This window comes from Candoia aspera, chromosome 6, assembly GCF_035149785.1.
Source record: "Candoia aspera isolate rCanAsp1 chromosome 6, rCanAsp1.hap2, whole genome shotgun sequence".
In the NCBI taxonomy this organism is placed as follows: Eukaryota; Metazoa; Chordata; class Lepidosauria; order Squamata; family Boidae; genus Candoia; species Candoia aspera.
In genome coordinates this window covers 45,706,694-45,727,386 of record NC_086158.1, presented here as the reverse complement: position 1 = coordinate 45,727,386, position 20,693 = coordinate 45,706,694, and the positions used below count along the sequence as shown (strand labels likewise).

Below are 20,693 nucleotides of genomic sequence, written 5' to 3'. Positions count from 1 at the left end.
CACACCTTGGCATAGTAAGCTCAGTGCTTTAAAATTGCATTCATGTTAAATACTATAATGCATTTAGCATGAAGGTTGCCTTTTTTGATAGGCTGTCTTTAGTAGGGAGCAACAATAGCAGATCTGTCATCTCCCTCCGCTGTAGCAAATTAACCCAAACATCAGGGCAAAACTTGTTTCTGGGTTTGCCTAGAACAATCAATGTACCTTTCTCTGGGTTTCATGTAGGATTTAAAGGCCAAGGAACATTTTTTTTAGTTTTTTCAAACAAGCCCAAGCATTGTCTTTTTCTGAAAGCAATATTTTTTAAATTGACTTCTTCAAGAAAGAGCTGTTTGTCTTCTTTAAGTTAGGAATGTTATTTCTAAACCAGAAGCACATATTCTGACCAAGCACCCTTTAACTTAATAGGAGCATCACGGAGATTAAGATGCTGCCTACGTAGCAAGCTTATATAATTACATTTATGTCTGGTGAGAAAATGGGATTTGCTATAATCAGCTGCAGCTGTTAGACCTAGAGTACAAAAGGTTGGAAATAATCATCATGTCTGCACTAGAGGGTGATCTCAGTTCATTCTCTTCCATTTATGCAACCTTCTCCATATAATGTCCTTTAACAATAACTTGATTCCTATTAATATACAATATTTGAATTTACAGTCTTTTAGTTTATTTTAGCTCCCAGAGAATGCAAAGGAGAGCTTAGACAGGATTGAATCAGTAAATAGACTGAAAAGGAATCAAACCAGTTTACAACGTTAGGATTCAGTTAAGTTTAAAAAAACATGTGAAAGAGTTTGTTATTACTGGAGATAACTGTTTTAAATGAAATGCTAATGTTGGTAAAAGCAAATTTAAACAATCAGAATTTCAAACTATTTTTATAATTTAAAAAGGGATTAATTTTACCCAGATCGATGGGATATAAAAGATAAATAAATCTTCTCTTTTCTGTGATTCAGAGCACAAGCAATAATAACAGATAACTCTCCTCCCAGTGAGGATTTAACTGTTTTGCATTGATTGGTCCCCACACTTTTCATCATCTGCACCAACCAGCCATACAGTTATCCTGACAATATCACAAACTTCTACAGGGAGACCTGTTAACATTAGAGGTATGTCCAGACCTGAAGTTGGAAAAGTAGGCATGGGCTACTTCACCATACCTGTTGGGAGCTCTTTAAAGAGCCTGGATTTTTCTTGGCCTTGCATGATAACCACTTAGGCTCAGGAAAATATGCATTTCTGTTTAGGAAGTGTAATGGGGGCAACAGGCACAGCCTCTTTAAGGAGCCCTCAACAGGAACAGCAAGGGTGCCCACACAGATCCCAAGCACTTTTGCCCACTTTGAATATAAATACTGCACACATGTTCAGCTCCATGCGCTTGAGAATCCTTCTGTCTTTAAAAGTCACTTATAACCAAAAAGAAAGGTTTTCAAAGTTTTCTTTAACCTTTTTAATGTGTTGAAAGAGAAAAGGGAATTATGTTACAGAAATCTGGCAAATGGATGTATTTTCTTCACCATCCAATTTATCCGTAAGTTCATAGTGTGGAGCTGTCTTGAGCCTCTTGCAAACCACTTGTTGATGAATTGGAGAGGTGGCAACCGGTTTTTCTGGTAAGAGAAGAACATGCATATGTTCTATGTTTGTAAATTTATGAAATGCCATCCTCTTTCCTAAAGTTTGAGAAACCCATAACATCTATGCAATCAAACAAGTGTCTCAGTTTAAGAAGCTGTCACATTTGGGCAGCAAAAATTCAGATGACCATTAAATATCAGCATGCGGTTAGAGTTTTTTGTAATTATAGTGGTCATCTGGATTCTTGCAGCCAAAATCTGATACTGCAGTTCTATTCTCAATCACACAGAATCACTTCCTTTCAGAACTGTAAATTGTATCATTATACATGCTTTCACTCCCCACTAAGGCAACTGGCATGGTTCATGTGTGCTGAATTGCACTACCCCTAACATCTTCGGGAAGGGAGCCTCTCCATGAACATTTCTGTGTGTCAAGGCTTCCTGCTACTTCTACTTCCTCAACTAAATCTTCTCTATTAGTATCAAATCAAGGGTACGTGATCCTCCTGTATCTTTCTCCACTCCTTAAAGATGAAAACTTGTCAGCAAGACAAATCAGGAATTTCCTAGGAGGCCCATGCTTAGCAGAATTTGCCTCTCAGTAGATGTTGGGGCAATTTATTTATTTTATAAATTTATTCACAGCCCATCTCTCCCTCACAGGAGAGATTCTTCTCTCTCTCTTTCTTCACACATCACTATTATTTCATGCTTCTTTGAAAGATCTGCAGTTTGCTTTGGAAGGCATTGTCCACATCTTCTCCTTGGCTGAGAGGGCAATTCTAGATGCCAAAAACCATATTGCTTCTATTTGTTTTTATATTTATGTTAATGCAGTTGGTCTCTACAGTATAATCAAGTTCATTCATTAGAATTTCTGAGTGGGAATTGATTTAAAAAAAACATACATTGCAATTCCTCTTTCTTTTCTATTTCCTTTTGAACAAACAGCATCTTTCAGTTGCTATATTCTCAGACCTAGGAATCATCCCATCAAGTCTCCATTATATACTGTATATATTAAAACATATTTGTGTTTGTGTACTAACAGCTCAAGCTAATCTCATTTATTTTGCATACTTTGAGAATTAGGGTATAGTCAAGGAAGGCCATGAATATTTTTACTAATCCTTGTGAGGTGCAACCCATTTCATGTCATCCAGATAATTCAGAACTTGTTTCCAGCAAACAAATCTCTCTGTGGTATCCAAATGGTCAATACCATTTATGTTGTCATTCACTCACTTCTTTCCATTTCCAGACTGGAAGCAAAGATGAGTGCATCATTTGAGCCCCCATGGTCATGAGCTTCCTTCTTAAATCTGCAAAGTCTGTAGTGACATGCTTACAGATATTCTTTGCAGTATCATTTGGTCTACTTCTATTAGCAGAAAGGAATAATTATCAGGGAATTGAATAAATTTAGAAGTTGTTTTGTCACATCCCTAATCCTTCTCCATACAGATAATATGCTTCATAATTTAATTAACCAGATAAGTAAAGTAGAGAATGGCTGCTAGATGTGACCCCCAAGAAGACAAGCCATTGTGAATGAAGCCAGCTTGCTAGATTACCAACAGCTAATTTCAGATCATACTCAGCATCTCAAAAAGTGAGGTCTGTCATCTACACCCTCAGAATCCGATTGTTCCAGCCCCTCCTTCTGCTGGATATAAAAAAAGTACAGCTATTTAAAAAGAAAAGTGATCAAGCTCCACTCATCTGGGCAAGATCAAGGGAGCAAGAACTACACAGCTTTCAATAAGGCAACTTTAACATTAATCAGGGGTAAATAAAGAATCTTAGAAACTGTAAAAATAATCTCCCAGCCTTATCTATAGTGAGTTAATTAAGTCAGGATTTCTTTGAGCAATTTGAAATGCTTCTTCCCAGATCTTTGTCCACCTGAGCTAAGTTGCCACTGAGGTAAGCTGACAACTGACTCACCGTCTCTTGATTGTTTATGTCTGTGTTTTCTTTCATTTGTTTCCTAGCCTCTCCAGAAACTCACACAAAGAGAAAAACTCCATCAGTCCATGGGGAAAGAGTAGCAAAGGATGAGGTTTTCCCTCTCTACAGCAGTTTTGAGTACTATGTGGAATTCCCAAGATGCAGGGGAGGTCCAGGGAATTAAAGCAGAGAAACATATAGCTACAAGTAACTGCTATTTTTGTAGAAATAGATAAAACATCTGGCTGGGATTTTGCACTAAGTTTTTATTTCTGTTTCTGTATTGTGCTAAATCTAATTGCATCTTACTCTCTATACAAGTCAGAGAATTGGGTGTAAACGTAGCTTTTATTCATTCTTCTGACTGCGTTCATAAGATATAAAGTCTTGTATATAATATTCAGTGATCTGTAATTGTAATGAGTATAGAGGATGGCCTTGAAGGACAGAGGGAAGATCCTTTGCCAAGGCAACAAACAGATACACAAGGCTTGACTCCAAGGCAAGAAAATGGTTTACAAAAGCACCTCAGTCAGGCCCTCCCCTTAATTCATATGAAGATAAAAGAGGAAGGAAAGGGAAACACATTCAGAATTACAAGATTCTGTTACTACAGCTGTTTTAATAAATGTAGCTTTAGGCCTGCATGGTTTCTGTTCCTTAGTCTGGTCTGCTTTATAGGGCCAAAAGTAACAATGTTTGTAACTCTTCCCAGTTCCTTCATGGAAACTTGAAAAGAGAGCTCTCTCTTTGTAGCAGACCATTGCAATACCATCATCTTGTAGTCTGGACTATTGTATTTTCTTTTGGATTTTTTTCATTTTGAACAAGTTTGCCAGCTGAAATATACAATGATGTGAGCAGTTCTGTAATTTATCTTCTTCAAACTAAATGTTTGCCTTTTCATGTTTTATATTTTTTAAAATATTGTCTGATTTTATTCATCTCCTGTGAGATTGATTTATTTTGGTAGTGGGGAGCTAAATCCTCTAATCTCCTGTCGCTATGGGACTTAGCCAGGAGGTACATTATTGAAATTATTTCCATTTCCAGTTTTTGCACACACATTTCACATACCAGAGTTAGGGGGGCACCAAATGAGACATCCCCTGGAAGATAGGTAGTGGCAGCAGGAATTATCAAGCTGACACCTAAAAGCAGAAGGTGGGACCCGGTTGTGAAGACTCAGAGGTCTTCTGGGAGAGGAGCTTTGTGTTAGCCCTTTGAGGTAGACCAGGTCAGGAAACAGACACAGCAAAAACTACTGGAATTCTACTTTATTGTTATAAGGTGAAATAACAGAATCTTGAAAGCCTGGCAGAGTTTCTTTCCCTTTCCCCTTTATACAGTCAAGGCAGTGCAATCTTGAATTTCTTCCTCACTGTCTTTCCCGACTAAGCTGATGTTTTCATGATGGCTGTTGCATAACATCTTTAAGGTTATCTCCATATTCCTCTACAGTAGTTACCAAAGTGCTAAGCTATTAATGTATATGGTGTTCACAGGATTGATTACTGACTGATTATGTGCCATCAAGTCTGTGTTGACTATTAGCAACCACATAGATAGATTGTCAGGCTCTGCCTGCTACCCAATAAAATACAGACGCTAATTTAGGAGAAATCAGGTTCTGGTTTTATTTAAGTATAGTGCATGCCTAGTGAAAAGCTGAGAGTGGAGGGAGCGCGCCGGTACGGGATTTAAATAGCCCGCGCCGGTCAGCGCTCCCCCCTCTTTGGGTTGTGTAAGCCCCAAGCCCCGAATGTTCCGTTGCCGGTGGGTGAGGGGTCGCGGGGCCCCTGCTGTTGCCCCGGGCGTTTGCTTAATCCTCTTCCTCCAGCCGGTGATGACTTTCGCCAGGCGATGATCTTTCATGCTTCTTTGACAGCTCCAGGCGTGCCTCGTGCTCAGGCGTTGTCAGTTTCCCCCTTTGTTACAATGTATCTTTCTGAATGGCTTTTCCAGCTGGAGTCGTTACCTTGTTGCCAGTGTCTGTTGCTTGCCTTTGTCTTTGCTTTCATGTCTTTTTAATCCTTTGCCCCTGTTTCCTTGTATTGTTGTGTGTGCCGTTGTGCTGACACAATCAGCGCAACGGTGCTCATGACATACTGCCCCCCTTCCAAATGGTTAACCTGCGGGTTTGTCGGGGTAAGCAGTGTGGAATGTGCGCGTTAGGTCCGGTGCCTTGACGTGTCGGGCAGCAACCCATTCTGGGTGGGGGAAGTGTTTCCACTTCACCAGGTAGTGTAGAGTGCCACACTGCCTGCACGAGTCGAGTACTTCTGTCACTTCGAAATGTTGCTGGCCGTCTATCATCACTGGGGGGGAGGGGTGTGTGTGCTAGGGTGCCACTGGGAGGGACTTGCCAGCTTTAGCAGACTACAGTGGAATACCGGATGAAGTCTCTTTAAATTGTGTGGCAGGTCCAGGTGTACTGTGACCGGGTTAACTATTTGTGTTACCCAGAACGGCCCAATGTACTTGGGGCCCAGTTTCTTAGAGGGTTGGGGTGATTTTATGAATTTGGTAGAGAGATAGACCATATCTCCTACCTGGAAAGTCGGTTGCTGGCGCCGGTGCTTGTCTGCCTGCTCTTTGTAGGCTGTCTGCGCTTCTTTCAGCGCTTCTGTGATTACTGGCCACGAGTCTGCTATCTTCTGTCCCCAGTCGCTTGCGCCCATTGGGGGAGCCGGGGGTTGCGGCAGCTCTGGGATGGGGACGAATTTGCGGCCTGACACCACCTCGAATGGGGTTTTCCCCGTGCTCGTGTGAATGGCGTTATTGTAGGCAACCTCTGCGAATGGGAGTAGATCGACCCAGTCGTCCTGGTGGTAATTGATGTACGAGCGGAGGAATTGTTCTAGCGTGGCATTGAGGATCTCCGTGGCTCCGTCCGTCTGGGGATGCCAGGCTGTGGATAGCGCTTGTTGGGTCCCAATCAGTTTTAAAAAGGCCCGCCAGAACTTCAAGGTGAATTGTGTGCCCCTGTCGGTCACCAAGCATACGGGACATCCGTGTAACCTGTACATGTGTATAAGGAAGAGTTTAGCCAGTTGCTGGGCAGTCGGGATCGCTGCACAGGGGATGAAATGCGCCTGTTTGGAGAAGTAATCTTTCACCACCCAAATGGTTGTTTTCTTTTGGCTGGGTGGTAGATCAACTATAAAATCCATGGAGATCTCCTCCCATGGCCGGGAGGGCTCCGCCACCGCTTGCAGCAGTCCCTGGGGTTTTCCCGGTGGCAAGATGCCACATACTCCTTGATGTCCTTTCTCAAAGAGGGCCACCAGAACTGCCTCCGAGTTAGGTGCAGGGTTTTTAGAAATCCGAAGTGTCCAGCCTGCTTGCTGTCGTGCGATCTTTGCTTTCATGTCTTTTTAATCCTTTGCCCCTGTTTCCTTGTATTGTTGTGTGTGCCGTTGTGCTGACACAATCAGCGCAACGGTGCTCATGACATAGATCTTCGCATAATATGTCTGAAGTAGGAATAATTTGAGCCAGGTCATTTGCACCTTGAATGTGAACTCTGGGTTGATTTGTTTGTTGATCTGTTTGTTTGTTTTCTTGGCTGTCTATGGTATTCTCAGGAATTTTCTACAACACCAAATTTCAAAAGCATCAATGCTCTTTCTGTTCTCTATGGAAGCAAAAGTCCAACTTTTGCTTCCACGGAGTATCACAAGGAATACCATTGCTTGTACTATTCTGATCTTTGTAATTACAGACAACATCACAGCATCTGAATATCTTTTCCAAGACCTTCAGGGCTACTCTACCAAGTGTTAGTCTGTGGTATATTTCTTGACTGCATGTTCCTTTACTGTTGATGTTCACAGTTTAAGGAAGCTTTTATCAATAATGTACCATAATCAATAATAGCTGCAGTGAGCATCAGTGTATTTTCAGCATCTTCCAGTTTCCAATCAATCCTAGTTCTTTTTAAGAATCTGACACAGATAATCTGACAGTTGTTTGACTTGGCCAGCATATAAGTATATGTGTAACTGTATAATATTTTTCTAGTCAGACACAAATAATTAAGGAAATGCTTTGCCAAGCATTTAGCATTTGGAGTTCAGTTCTGTTTTGGGCAGGAGAGAGTTTTATGATCTCTAGAAATGTATCAGCTTCATACATGCAATGAAGCAATTTTTTTAAAAAAAATTCAATCAGAAACACAACACTCTTAAATTAATACCTGGAATAATGGTGCATTGTAGACTAGCCTCCTCATGGTGCACCCCAGGCAACGTGACTTGTCACGGCTAAATAGTCTACACATCTGGCTGCTGGACCTCACAAGGATTTCCCAGCAAGAAAAGCAGCATGAACACCAAACCACTATGCCATAATATTAAAAAAAAAAACTGGCATACATACTCTCTCCCAAGAGTTCTGGCAGAAAACAGCTTGAAGAAGCCCCAGGAAAAATGTCACATTATATATTATTTACTAAAGTATATCTGTTGTTGCAATACAAGTGGCTGTTCTTGTAACTAAAGATGCAGTCCCTCTTTATCTGTTACCCAGGATCCTTGCAAGATAGGTCAGGAGGTGCAGAATTAAAACAACTACATAGGCTGCCACCATTCCCTTTCAGCTTATAGTAGAGTGGAAAATACTCCAGACTAAGAGACACTTGGCTGCCTGGGAGGAGGGGCCATTTAGCTTGCCCCCACTCACTTCAGGCATACCTAGGTAACTACAATCAGTGTTTCAAGGTATATCAGTCTTGGAGGACACAGCCCTCAAAAGAAATCTGCAACGAAATCCAAGTTAACTCTTCTCCCCAAGGGAGTATAGAGTTAAAATAGGATAATTAAGAAACTGGTGAAGCATACAATTTGAATAGTAAATAAAATCAAAAAAGTTGGTCTAGCTGGTTCTTAATGCTGAGATAAGCTCCTTTAGCCAAGTGGGTTTTCTCAGAATTCCTGATTCAGCAACATCTTAGCAGGGGCAGTGAGTCAGTCAGGAACTGCCCAAGAACAGTGAGGAACAAGATAAAGGCATTTTGCCAGGTTTTATATTGTTCAGCTGAGTGACTTTAACATCTATTCTTCCTCTGGTCAGTGAACAAGATTACAGTGGGCATGGAAATTTTTGTCGGCATATACTTCCAGTAGGTGAGAATAGGTAGAACAGTTCCTGCCAGAAGCCTGGTACATTTGCAAAGGGAAGTAGCTGCGATATAACTAGAGAAGCTAAGAGATGGAACAGCCATCCTTGTCAGCTCTGAGGGGATTTTAAGAATGGCAAACAAATCAAAGCCAAGCTACCTGAGAGTTACTATTGCAGAGAAATGAATAGCCAAAGAACAGAGTGGGAGGGACTATGGACTGCCACTGCCAGGAGCAAAGCAAGAAGTTGTACAGAGGGTAGACACTGTTTGCTTAAAGTGGCATGGCCATACTGTGCCTACGCAGGGGCCTGTAGTATAGTGTGCCCATCATCTTTTATCTGTTTACTGGCAATGGTTGCCAATATATGGTACCAGGTCTATACTCAGCTGCTACGATACAGTAGGGCTAGGCAAATAACCTGGAGAGGGCTTTAATCACAGCAATGCTGCAAGCTAAGTCCTGTTCTGTGAAGCTGTGAAGTGGTCACGACCTCACAAAGTTCAAGAGAATCACTTTAAGGGGCTTTTCAGGCCATTTGTTTATACAGAAAACCCCTCCAGTTGGATAACTGCTGCCAAATAATTCACACAGCCCTACTATACAATATATACAACTGCTCATCCCATACTTGTGAAGGATTAGAGGTTTTTTGTGTGTGTGTGAAATAAAAATATGGGGAACACTGAAGGTCTCATAAACAAGAAGTAATAGAAGATTGATTAATCAAACCACTTATTCAGCATTTATGTTCATTCATAAGTTACCATGTGTATGGTATATAAGAGAAGAATCCAGTTCCAGATAAACTGTAGTTATCATGCTGGTATGTTTCTAACCTCCAGGCCATCTGTCAGGATTCAAGTCTGAACGTAGAGTTTTAAAGATTGAACTTGTCTTTCATCTTCAAGCACTGGGCAGGAAGACCAGTGTTCCTTCCTTCTCCTAGTGCTCCATTGGTATTTTTTGTATTATGTATTAAAGAGGGCAAAAGATTATACTACATGACAACAACCAGATAGAAGCCTAATAACAAATTTGGACAAATAGCCTATTGGCATGCTCCCTCTCTACACCATAAATGGTGCACTGGTGTGCTTGCTCTTTAGTCTGAACTAAGGAGCTGTCATTCCTTTTTTCAACTTCACAGCTTGTATCCATGTACTTATCCTGCTTTGCTCTCGAGGTATCCCTACTATTGACCTGTCAGGATTCCAGTCTGTTTCTGTTACAGTCTGTTACTTGATGTTCCATGGGGAATTATGATAAGTAAGGTTTCCAATCCAGTTGAAGCAGGAACCAGCAGATCAACTAATGTAACGGTATCATCTACCAAGCCTCACTGGCTTTTCCTACTAATCTTACACTGCTCCATCATCCATATAATATTTCTTTGGAGATGATATACAGCAACACCCAGAGAAACAACAACTCTTAGGGCAACTCTGGGGGGATCATACTCACTAGAACAGGGGAACCCCAAATGCAACAACATGTTAAACGATGCAGTAACATGGATTATCATCTAAGAGCCTCCCATCTGGCATATGAAGCCATTGAATCCAAAATGGAATCATGAGACCTCTAAAATAATGAGATGAGATAATGATGGCCAGCAACTCAGAGAGCTTTAAAAGGAAATAGACAAATTCAGAGAGAGAGGCTACAGTTTAAATGTGTATTAGTCACAGCCACCGTACATTATAAACAAGTAAATTCTCCTTTGAGTCAAACTTGATTCTTGGTGACTTCATAGACACATTCATGTAGTTTTCTTTCAACTTTCCATTCTAATCTACAGCCCTGCTTTTTCCTGATTTCCCTTCCAAGTATTATCTCTGCTTGGCATATTGAGATCAGCCAAAGTTGGCTAGGTCTTGCTACTTAACTCTACATTACCTCCAGTACTGCTGGACGGTACATGGGAGAGGATGCTATCCTGTTCATATCTTACATCTCACAACACTCTCCTGGGTTCATTTATAAGGGTGATTTCACATAAGTTTTGAATTTTCTCCAGATGCAGAGTAGCCTTCACTAGCTTGGTGTCTTCCAGATGTGTTGTGATTTCAGCTCTCAGAATTCCTAGAGACTATGGCCATTTGCTGGCTAGGAATGGACACAGTACATCTAGAGGGTATCAGTTTGGGGACAGCTTGATTTAATTGGTGATATACTGACATCTTAAATACATTAACATCCTTCCCCTCCCCCCATCTGAATCCAAATTTCCCATTAGGGTTGGACATACTAAAGCAGTGTTTCTCAATCTTGGCAAATTTAAGATATGTAGACTTCAACTCCCAGAATTTTGGGAGTTGAAATCCACACATCTTAAAGTTGCTAAGGTTGAAAAACACTATACTAAAGACATATTAGTGGTGTACTAGAAAAAGGAGGTTTGTTCTTTCTTTTTTGTCCAGAGTAGATGCGAGGTAGAGGTGGGAATAAGTGTAGCAACACATTGGTTTCACAGGCAACTATTTGCCTACAGAAAACCTTTTTTGTTTTTTTGTATGTGTGTGTGTTTTTGTTTTGTTTTTGCACTTCTCACCTAAAGCAGAACTGGAAGCCTGTAAATTGGGCTACCACAAAAAGCTTTCCCTGACAAAAATAGGTATACTTGCTACTTTAGACAATCCAGTAAGGTGTCAGAAATGTCACCCCAACATTGGCATGTGCAGGGGACAACAGCATCAAAATGGCAGGGCGTGACCAGGCATTTGAAGCCATGGCCTTTTAAAATGTGTGCTGCACACACTGCATGCATATAAAAAGGAGCAAGTCTTCTATCATGGCAATCACCCCTGCCCTTTTGATGCTATTGACATGCCCCCTCTTCCCACAGATGCTCCTAAACAGAAGATTATCTTGACCCAATCATGACTTGGGGAACAATTCTGTAAGCAACCATGCTAGTTATGGAGAACTTTTGCATCCCAGCCACTTAAAGTTTCTATCAGAACTACCCTGCTCCTATCAAAGCAGAATGCCACCACAGATTGTTGGTATACAAATTCCTGCTTGCGTATTTGCCCAGCAACTTAATTCACTTTTTTCCAGTGGCAAGACCAATGTTTTACACCAGCATCTCATTTTCTGCAAAAAATATTACTCTCCCCAACCAGAAGTTAAGCTAGAAATACCTTGGCTCTTTTGCATATTTTTCTTATACTACTCTTTTATTTACATGCACACATACACTCATACTGTCTACATGATGAAGCTTCCTTATTTGTCCAGAGTGACAGCATCTGCCTAGGATCTCAGGCAGAGGTTATTTCTATTATCTATCTGAGGGGCCCTGACAATCTGAGACTTCAGCACACAAAGCGTCTGCTCTAACCTGAGTTATGTTTGCTCACAATATAATGGTTTGCTCCTGGGTGCAGTGACACTAAACTGAGAGCTGCAAGGAAACTTTCATACCAAATACATAAAAGCATATGTGAGCCTCTCAGGCAGAATTTGTATCATTTGCCATTATTATTAAAAGCAGGAAATAATGCAAACATCCAAGGCAGCAAATATACAGTATGCAGGCTTAAACTTCTTGAGTGAAAAAAAAAGGTCCCAAACAGAACTTCACTGCCCTTCTCCTCCTACCAGGCCATGGTCATATATATGTCCATTACAACACTCTAATCCAAGATAACAACATGGCATGGGAAACCATTCTTTGCAGTCACCTTACATGTTCCAAAGATCATTAACAAGCACTACTGTTAATGATCTTTGGACCATGTAAGGTGACTACTGGCTTATCTTCCTCAAAACAGAATAGCTCTCCTGATCTCAATGGAACACACATACAAACTCTTTCACTGTACCCTTTCCATGTGATCCAACCTTAGAGCAGGTATCCATGCTAGCTCCACAGGCTATAATATATCTCCTTGACCGCAAATCCATCATCTCAGAAACAACACACACAGGAGTCCTCATTCAACAAGGACTTTCCTTCCAGTCAGTGAGGATTGGAAATACAGTCGGAAGCCGGTAGAAGGAACTCTGAACAAGTTCGCTCTTGAATGGCAAAACTGCCAATACACATTTCACATGAATATTCATGAGTTCTTCAACTTTTGTCTGTATCGAGGCTGACATTACAGCTGTTTTCAGCAGCCACAAATTCCGCCAAGCATTTCTCTTTCTCTCCCTCCCCTCCCCTGTCCTTCCTTTGGGTTGAAAGAAAGGAGGGAGGGAAAGTCTGCTTTTGCTGCTTAAATCCAGAGCAATTTCTCTTTTTTCTCTCTTACCCCTTGGTTCGTCCATCCCCCCTGCGCACGCCTGCTGCCCTTCCTTCTCCCGCTTCTTTGATCAGCTTCGGCTGCCTCCGAGAGGGGAACATGCAGCATGGTTATTTAACGGTCCAAGGCCGTGGGAGGGGTTATTCTATGACTCAGAAGGAGAAGCAGGTTAGATTGTCTGCTCCCCACCAACACCCTCCCCCCCCCCCCGCCTCCGCCAGTGGAAGTCTTCCTGCTCCACATCTCCTGCAGGGCAATTTTCACAAGTTCATCTTGGGCATTTGGTGACCCCTCATCCAAGTATATGCACTGTTTTCCTTTTCTTCCCAACTTTCAGAGTTGTAAACTGTAGTCAAATATATTTATCTTATTGTCCTGGCACTTTTCAGAGGGAACTTATGCCATTGCTATGTACACAACTATTTACATTCTTCTGAAGTTGCCTGACATTCAAGTCATTGCATCAGGATGGAGCAACCACTCATAGAAGAATATTTGTGTCCCCTCCTTCTTGCTACCTTTGGTGCTTCTGAATGCTAGACAAAGGCTGTCCTTTCCTGCTCCCCCATGGTTTGGAATTAGACCTTCTCTCCTTGGACATGTTGCATCTTATTTCCATTTTTATTTATTTTTTATTTATTTATTTTCTATCCCACCTTTATTATTTTTATAAATAACTCAAGGTGGGGAACATACCTAATACTCCCTCCTCCTCCTATTTTCCCCACAACAACCACCCTGTGAGGTGAGTTGGGCTGAGAGAGAGTGACCGGCCCAAGGTCAGCCAGCCGGCTTTCATGCCCTAGGCAGGACTAGAACTCTCAGGCTCCTGGTCTCTAGCCCAGCACCTTAACCACTTGACCAAACTGGCTCTCTTTTATTAAATTGGTATATTTCTACGGCTTGTAAATACCCTTGGCTATAAATAAATGAAACATGATATAAAAGAAATATGAAATATATGATCAGAGAATCACCGGTTTGGCTGAGGAGAAATGATTATATCCTCTCCAGAGACTTGTTCTTCCTAACAGCTGACCAGAACTACATCCTTAGCACCACTTATTTTTCATATACAATGTACTTTTATTTAAAGAAATGTAAAATATTCTGTTCAAAAGAAATGTATTTCTCTTTTCTCTCAATGTGGCAATACAGGGCTATGAAATCTGTAGGTGTAAGCAAGAATGAAATTAGTGTTCCATAATCAACTTTCCTTTTTTTTTTTAAAGTAATAGCAACATTATTTGGATAGAGGGTCTGGCAGGCATCAAATGTGATGTCTGCAGGCAAATTGATCCTCCATGATCATCATAGTGCAAACCTCTGATATACTGAGACTTAACTGTGGTTTTCTTACTCTATGCCTTGGTTTTATTTCTATCAATAGAATAATTTATTCACAGTTCTGAATGGCTGAATGTCTCCATCTTTGGTATGCATTCTCAAACCCTGTTTATCTTCTAAAATTATTTTAGAAATATATACAGCACCAATAAGCCAGGGATTTCTCCTGAAAAAAGTATTATGAGAACCATATGTACTGTGTTCAACTCCTGTTCAAAACAAATGCTGATAGGGTAGGGTGGGGATGTTTTGAATCAGATCTGCTTGCTTTTTCCTTAGGTTGTGTGAGAGGCATACGGTCAACTAGTTGGCAGTCCAATTGAAGTGGTTGCTGACATCCATGCAAAATGAACACAAATGGTACCATGTCTGTATGTGCTGATATAGCTTGGGTAATGTTGGTTGTATGTGGAACTCCATGTCTGGAGCTGTGTAGTAACAGGAGAATTTAAACATGTATCCATGGATCCTGACTAAACAGAATCCTAATGGGAGTTCTTCATATCAGGAGTCAGGAGTCAACCAGTAAACTACTCATACAATTTTTTTTGTTGTCTAAGGGAGAATGACATTGCAGTCTGATCTCCTGCACAGGCAAAACAAGAATGAGCAGTGGGCACAGTGTTCAGGAACTGGAGGGAAGAGGGCTTCCAGGACCACAGTAGCAAGCTAATAGGCGACATCAGTTCACTAATGCAAAAAATATCATGGCAACATGCTTCCTTCACACACATCGAGCCCCATTTTGACTTCATGGAATGCTTTAAGCTGCAATAAGATGGAAAACACCACTTGAGTAGGGGAGCACCTAAGCCTGACTTTGGATCGCTTCAGTCTCTGGTGAACCTTGAGATATAAGCAGGGATATGTGACCATGTGCTCAGGGAAGTCCTACTGGGGCATCCTCATGCCAGAGTAAAGAGATTAGGTGGATATGCTCTCAGTAACTAGCTAATAGCAGAACTTTCAAGGACTCAGTATGACTAGATAAAGACTTCATTGCAAATTAGAACATGTCGTATTGACATAGAATATTAACTATGGAATGCAGGAATCCAACTATACATACACATGTTTTTGTGTTTGTGTGTACATACGTTATGTGTATATTGGTCCCCAGGGTTTAAATTCTAGGCCTTTCTTCTAACGTTTTGTGGTAATGGACTTATCATTGCTTTTTTCCCAGACTGGAATTGGGAGGGCACCAGCATCCAATCCACTTAATGGTCTTCACCAGTCTGAGGCTCTTTGCTTCCTGCCTTCCCACCTTCAGTCCTCACATCAGGATACTTTCCACTCAGAAAACTGCAATATTTCTTCCCTAATAATTTATTTGTTGCCAGCTGGGGAGCACAGTTGCACAATTATGTTTTTAGAATCTTTTCATCTCATATTTTAATATACCCAGTGAATAACATAAAACTATAAAGTATTTATCATAGTGTAAGTCTTAAAACTGACAAAAGTAAAATGTCACAGACATGAAGTGGGGACATTTTATCCATTTTCTCCCCAAGATTAATTAAACTGGTTGCTCATTTATCTTATGCTATTTTATAGGTTTCTGTGTCTGTGTCTGTGTCTGTGTAGGTATAGGTATAGGTATAGGTATAGGTATAGGTATAGGTATAGGTACAGGTACAGGATGTGCGTGTTTTTACCCATTATAGTTTTCATGTTCAGAGTTTTCATGCACTTGACTTTATTGTACCTCACCCAGAGTTTGTTAGGATTGGGGTGGGTTATAAATATTGTAAAAGAAATAAAGTATAGGGGGATGTCCTGTCTAGCATGACTTTTTCTCCAAACAGAACAACACAATTATCTTCCATAGATCAGCACAAAAATCACATGTGCTCTTAAAAATATGTTTATTGAAATTACACTTTTGCAAGAATATCATGCCATAGTAAAAACATGGTTGATATTTTATACTATTTGAAAGATCATCTGGGTAGGTCCTCCCACTGACATTGATGTATATTCCTGTCTTAGATCAAATGTGCATTTACACATTTCCAGGAGTTCCAGCATGATAAGAGGTGCTTGAAGTTGTAGTTCAGCAATATCTGTAAGACTACAAATTCCCAGCTGCTGCTCTTGAATGTGTTACACACACGAGCTCCCAGGTTCAGCTTATGGTCAATCACTCACAGACTCACAGCCTGTTGAGGCACGTGGATCTTGTCAGCCCCCCTTGCTTTCTACCTGGGTTTTCCAGATAGGTGCAGCTTGCGCAGACAAGACACACAGCCCTGATCAACAGCCGGGAAGTAATTAGGGACACACACAAATAACTTTCAACGGAACACTGAGGCACAATAGGTTCTTTGAAATACACGGAGACCCAATTTTACTGGTTACAAGGTGCATTGCTCTTTCTCATGCGCGCAGGTGCACGCACGCGCACACACAGACACACCATCACACACACACACTCATCCACACTTAACCAACTAAGCCACCAGGCACTAGCTAGAGGGACGGAAGCTGCCAAGTCCAAACATGACTCAAGTGGGTGGGCTTTGGGACCCCTTTTATCCCCAAAAGTCCTTGCTTTGTTGATTTCACAAGTTTGGTAGCTGTAGATGGGATGGGGGGGGGAGGTTTCTCCATGTGCTCAGGCCCAACTTCCTTGGTCTGGTTCAGGTTACATTTTTCCTTTGTCTCCTTAACCACTTGCTTCCTTCTTATCTACCTCCCTGAAGGGATCTTTTAGACAAGATTATCTTTAGGTAATGGCAGATTCAGCCTAGTCTCACAAAGGTAGATTTTACTACAGAATTGCAAAACCTTTTACTGGTGTACATTGAAGCAATCTGAAAAACCAACTATGTTTGGATTACTAAACCTGTCACCTCTTGGAATCCATTTCAGACACTTCAACCATTTGATAGCAAATCTCCAACGTAAGTATTTCTGAATATGCAGCACGTTTACTATATTCAGTGGGTGGCAGTGTAATGGTGGGCGTGGTAAATTTGTTCCTGTTAATATAGTAATATTTGAGTCTTTCTCTGTCAGTCTGTTCTTATTTATGAAGTACATGATCATCTGTTACATTTTTAAACTTCCTAAAGGTGGTAAGATTCGTGTTTCCCATTATAAGTATTGTTGTGCAACAGACTGAGATGTTAGCCTGGCATACTACTGCCATGAGTTAAAACTTCTTCAGTGGTGAGGAATCACGAGAAAACCCTATTTTGTAGTTCCTTAAAAGAGTTCTTTGTGAGAAGACAAAAATGTGGAAGTGTAATAAAAATATTTTTTCCTAACACTATAGCATTGCCTTAAAGCATCATATTTTTAATTTTGCTTTTGTACATTCACATTCAGGTAAGCTCTGGTAATACATTTTCAGACTAACAATTTTACATAAGTTGTAGTTCATGAAAGCTTATATCTTAAATAAAACTGATAATTTCAAAAGGTGCTACCAGATTCTTTGTAAATTTGTGTTACCATAGACTAATATGGCTCTCCTCCTTTGATATTCAGGTAAAATTACCGAAAATTGAAAAATGAGGATCTGGAACACAGAGTACCTAAGGACTTGGTGCTAGGAAACAGATGCAAACTTTGTGGATCAGTTGCCCAGTTAAAGAATACTCACAGAGTACAAGAGGACTCAGTTATGGGTCGTTAGTTCAGGTTTTGTCTCTGGCATTCAGAATTAATTTTCTACAAACTATAATCATAGATTGGATTGCAGTTGAAATGATCTCTTCTACCTTACAGTCCTGGGTTGAATCTCAGTTCTTTACCACAGGATTCTTAGCTCAATCATTTTTTTGTGTTAAATTCCTTAGACATATTCTCTCCTTACCCCTTTACAGGATAATGCAAGCTTTTCTTTTAGTCACTTTTTAGCATTTTCTGCCAACTGCAGGTAGAATCGTAAAAAATGCATCATAACCTGTAATCTCTTGAGAGAATCCTTACCAAGACAGGCAATATGGTTTACTAAGCCAAATAGCATTTTCCTTAACCACAAATCCACCCAACCCTGAATCAACGTATATTAAGTTTTTTCTCTTCAAATATGCAGTATCCCCCATGAGAGAGGGACAGAGAGAGAGAGAGAGATAATAATTTTCTAGATTACAAACTTATGGTTTTTAGTTCCTCTTTGCTTCTAACTGGATGTGTTGTACTACCTCTTTCTATATAGCTGCATAAGGGTGGTGTAAATTTGCAGAGGAAGTCGCCACATGTTCTTCTTAGAAGCAAAGTTTTGGGGAAGTTGCCAAGCTTACTTAAATAAAAAAATACAGAACATCTCTGATGTCCATAGAGCAGGTCACAACCACATCATACTTTTCTTAGATATTTTATTCTAAGCAGCATTTCAAGATACATATTACAGGATTGGGGGTGGAGCAGGATGGTCTCCTGGAATCCCTTAAAACGTGGTTATTTATTTCTTTAAATATGAGATTGAGAGCCAGTTTGATGTAGTGGTTAAGGCCAGACACTGGGAGACTTTGAGCTCTAGTCCCGCCTTAGGCACGAAGCCAGCTGGGTGACATGGGCCAGTCACTTTCTCTCAGCCCTAGGAAGGAGGCAATGGCAAACCACTTCCAAAAATCTTGCTCAGGAAACTGCAGGGACTTGTCCAGGCAGTTTCCGAGAATCGGACCTGATTGAACGAATTAAAAAAAAGAGAGAGGTTATGGCATTCAAACTTCGTATGTTTGTGAAAACAGCCATATGGGAGAAAGATAGAAAGGTAGCTAGCTTAAGCTGAAGAAGCATCTTCAGAATGTAGTTTGTATTCCTTAGAAATCTTTAAACTTCTATCAGAAAGTTTGTAACAGGCACGGCTCCTGCTATCCTCTCTCTCCCTCTCTTTCTCATTCTCTCTTTTGCTGCATATGAAGACAAATTATGAGTTATCTAGTGATGTCATTCCAAAGGAAACTGTCATGTTCACATTCTAATGTCTCGTTAACATTGTAACGTTTCACATGTCATTCTCTCTTCCGTATCCCTTCACCCGGGGTTTTTCCATTCTGTTGCCCTCCCTTGTTTTGAGGGCTTGGAATGCATGTTTGGGTTTGCGCTCCTGTTCAAGGTTACTTTCCCAGGCGCGTCTAACGGCATTCAGCACCTGGGAGGGGGAGCGTCCTGACGGGCGACGGGGCGGGACCTGCCCACAAGCAAGGCTTTTAAGTTTGTATTTGGCGCGCTTTTGCTCATTCTCAGCTTTCTCTGTATTTGCATACTATTCCTTTAATAAATCAGTTATCTTTAAGCCCGAGCTTGTGAGACTGAGTATTTGGGTTTATGCAATCATTACATAAAGCTGAGAATCATTTTTTCCATTTTCCGCTGGCCCCATCCAATCCTTGGATAAGAGGGAACGCTAGCGATGACAGAACCTCAACTTCGCGTAAGTGAGGGAGGCGAAGAGGAGCGGGAGGTGGCCAAAAGCCGGCCAGCGCTAACCTCGAGAGCGCAAAGAGCAGCACGTCGGGAGTTGCGAGATACCCAATTGGACGAGCTGTTGACATCCATACAGGAGAGTCTCAGGAGTGAACAGAGATCTGTTATGGAAAGAACCACGGGGAGGGGGTCTCCCCAATTGGCCTGGGAGCACGAAGTCCCTCTGTCACCGAAGGTGGTGATAACCAACCAACCCCCGGAGGAGCCGGTCACTCCGGCCCGTATGAGGGCATTGGAAGATAAAATGGATTTAATAGTGACGATCCTCAAGGATCTACCCAGAGAGGATCAGCCCAGAGAGGCAGAGCCCACCCCGGAGGATTGGGAGGAAGAGCCGTCACAGTACCCCAGGCACAGCACCCTGTCGACCCGGGGGAGAAGTAAGACTCGATCAGCCCATCAAAGGGGAGAGCGAGAGGCAAGACCTCCTAGGGATCGACCACCTGTGGGGGCTCGGCGTACGCTGTCATTCGCGGCACCGCCACAGCCAGCTGAGCCGGTAAGAACCTTCCCACCATTTGGAGTGAAGTTTGATGGGGATCCCGCAACGCTCTCCTTCTTTATTACGAATGCCAAGCATTATATAGAAGATTGGGGTCGGAACTTTCGGTCTGAACACGGCAAGGTCAATTTCATTGCCAACAAGCTGAGAGGAAGGGCAGCGGATTGGTATGTGCAACTATGCCAAGCTGAGGCAACTGAGTTAGAGGACTTCGATGAATTTTTGTGGGCACTTAAAGAGCATTTCGAAGACCCCCTAGCTCAAGAAACGGCCAAAAATGACCTGCGGAAACTTTACCAAGGGTCCCTTTCAGTTGCCAAATATGCGTTGGAGTTTAAAGCTTTGGCAGGAAAAGTGGAAGACTGGTCTGAGCCAACAATCATCGAATTGTTCAAGCAGGGGCTTGAACCCGAAATCCTTCGATGGGCTCTGGGCAGAGATGATCCCAAAACGCTATATGGGTGGATTCAGTTGGCGGGAAGCGC

At 41.5% G+C, this 20,693-nt stretch overlaps 1 protein-coding gene across 1 annotated transcript in view; it reads right to left on the bottom strand.

Moving 5' to 3' along the window:
• ENTPD1 (ectonucleoside triphosphate diphosphohydrolase 1) overlaps positions 1-13,104 on the bottom strand; it is a 50,636-nt gene extending 37,532 nt beyond the window's left edge. Inside the window, exon 1 of the mRNA XM_063306968.1 lies at positions 12,924-13,104. Within this exon, the coding sequence (XP_063163038.1) occupies positions 12,924-12,939 (16 nt within the window). The 5' untranslated portion in view covers positions 12,940-13,104. The remainder of the gene's footprint in view (positions 1-12,923) is intronic.
• Positions 13,105-20,693: the final 7,589 nt, after the last annotated feature.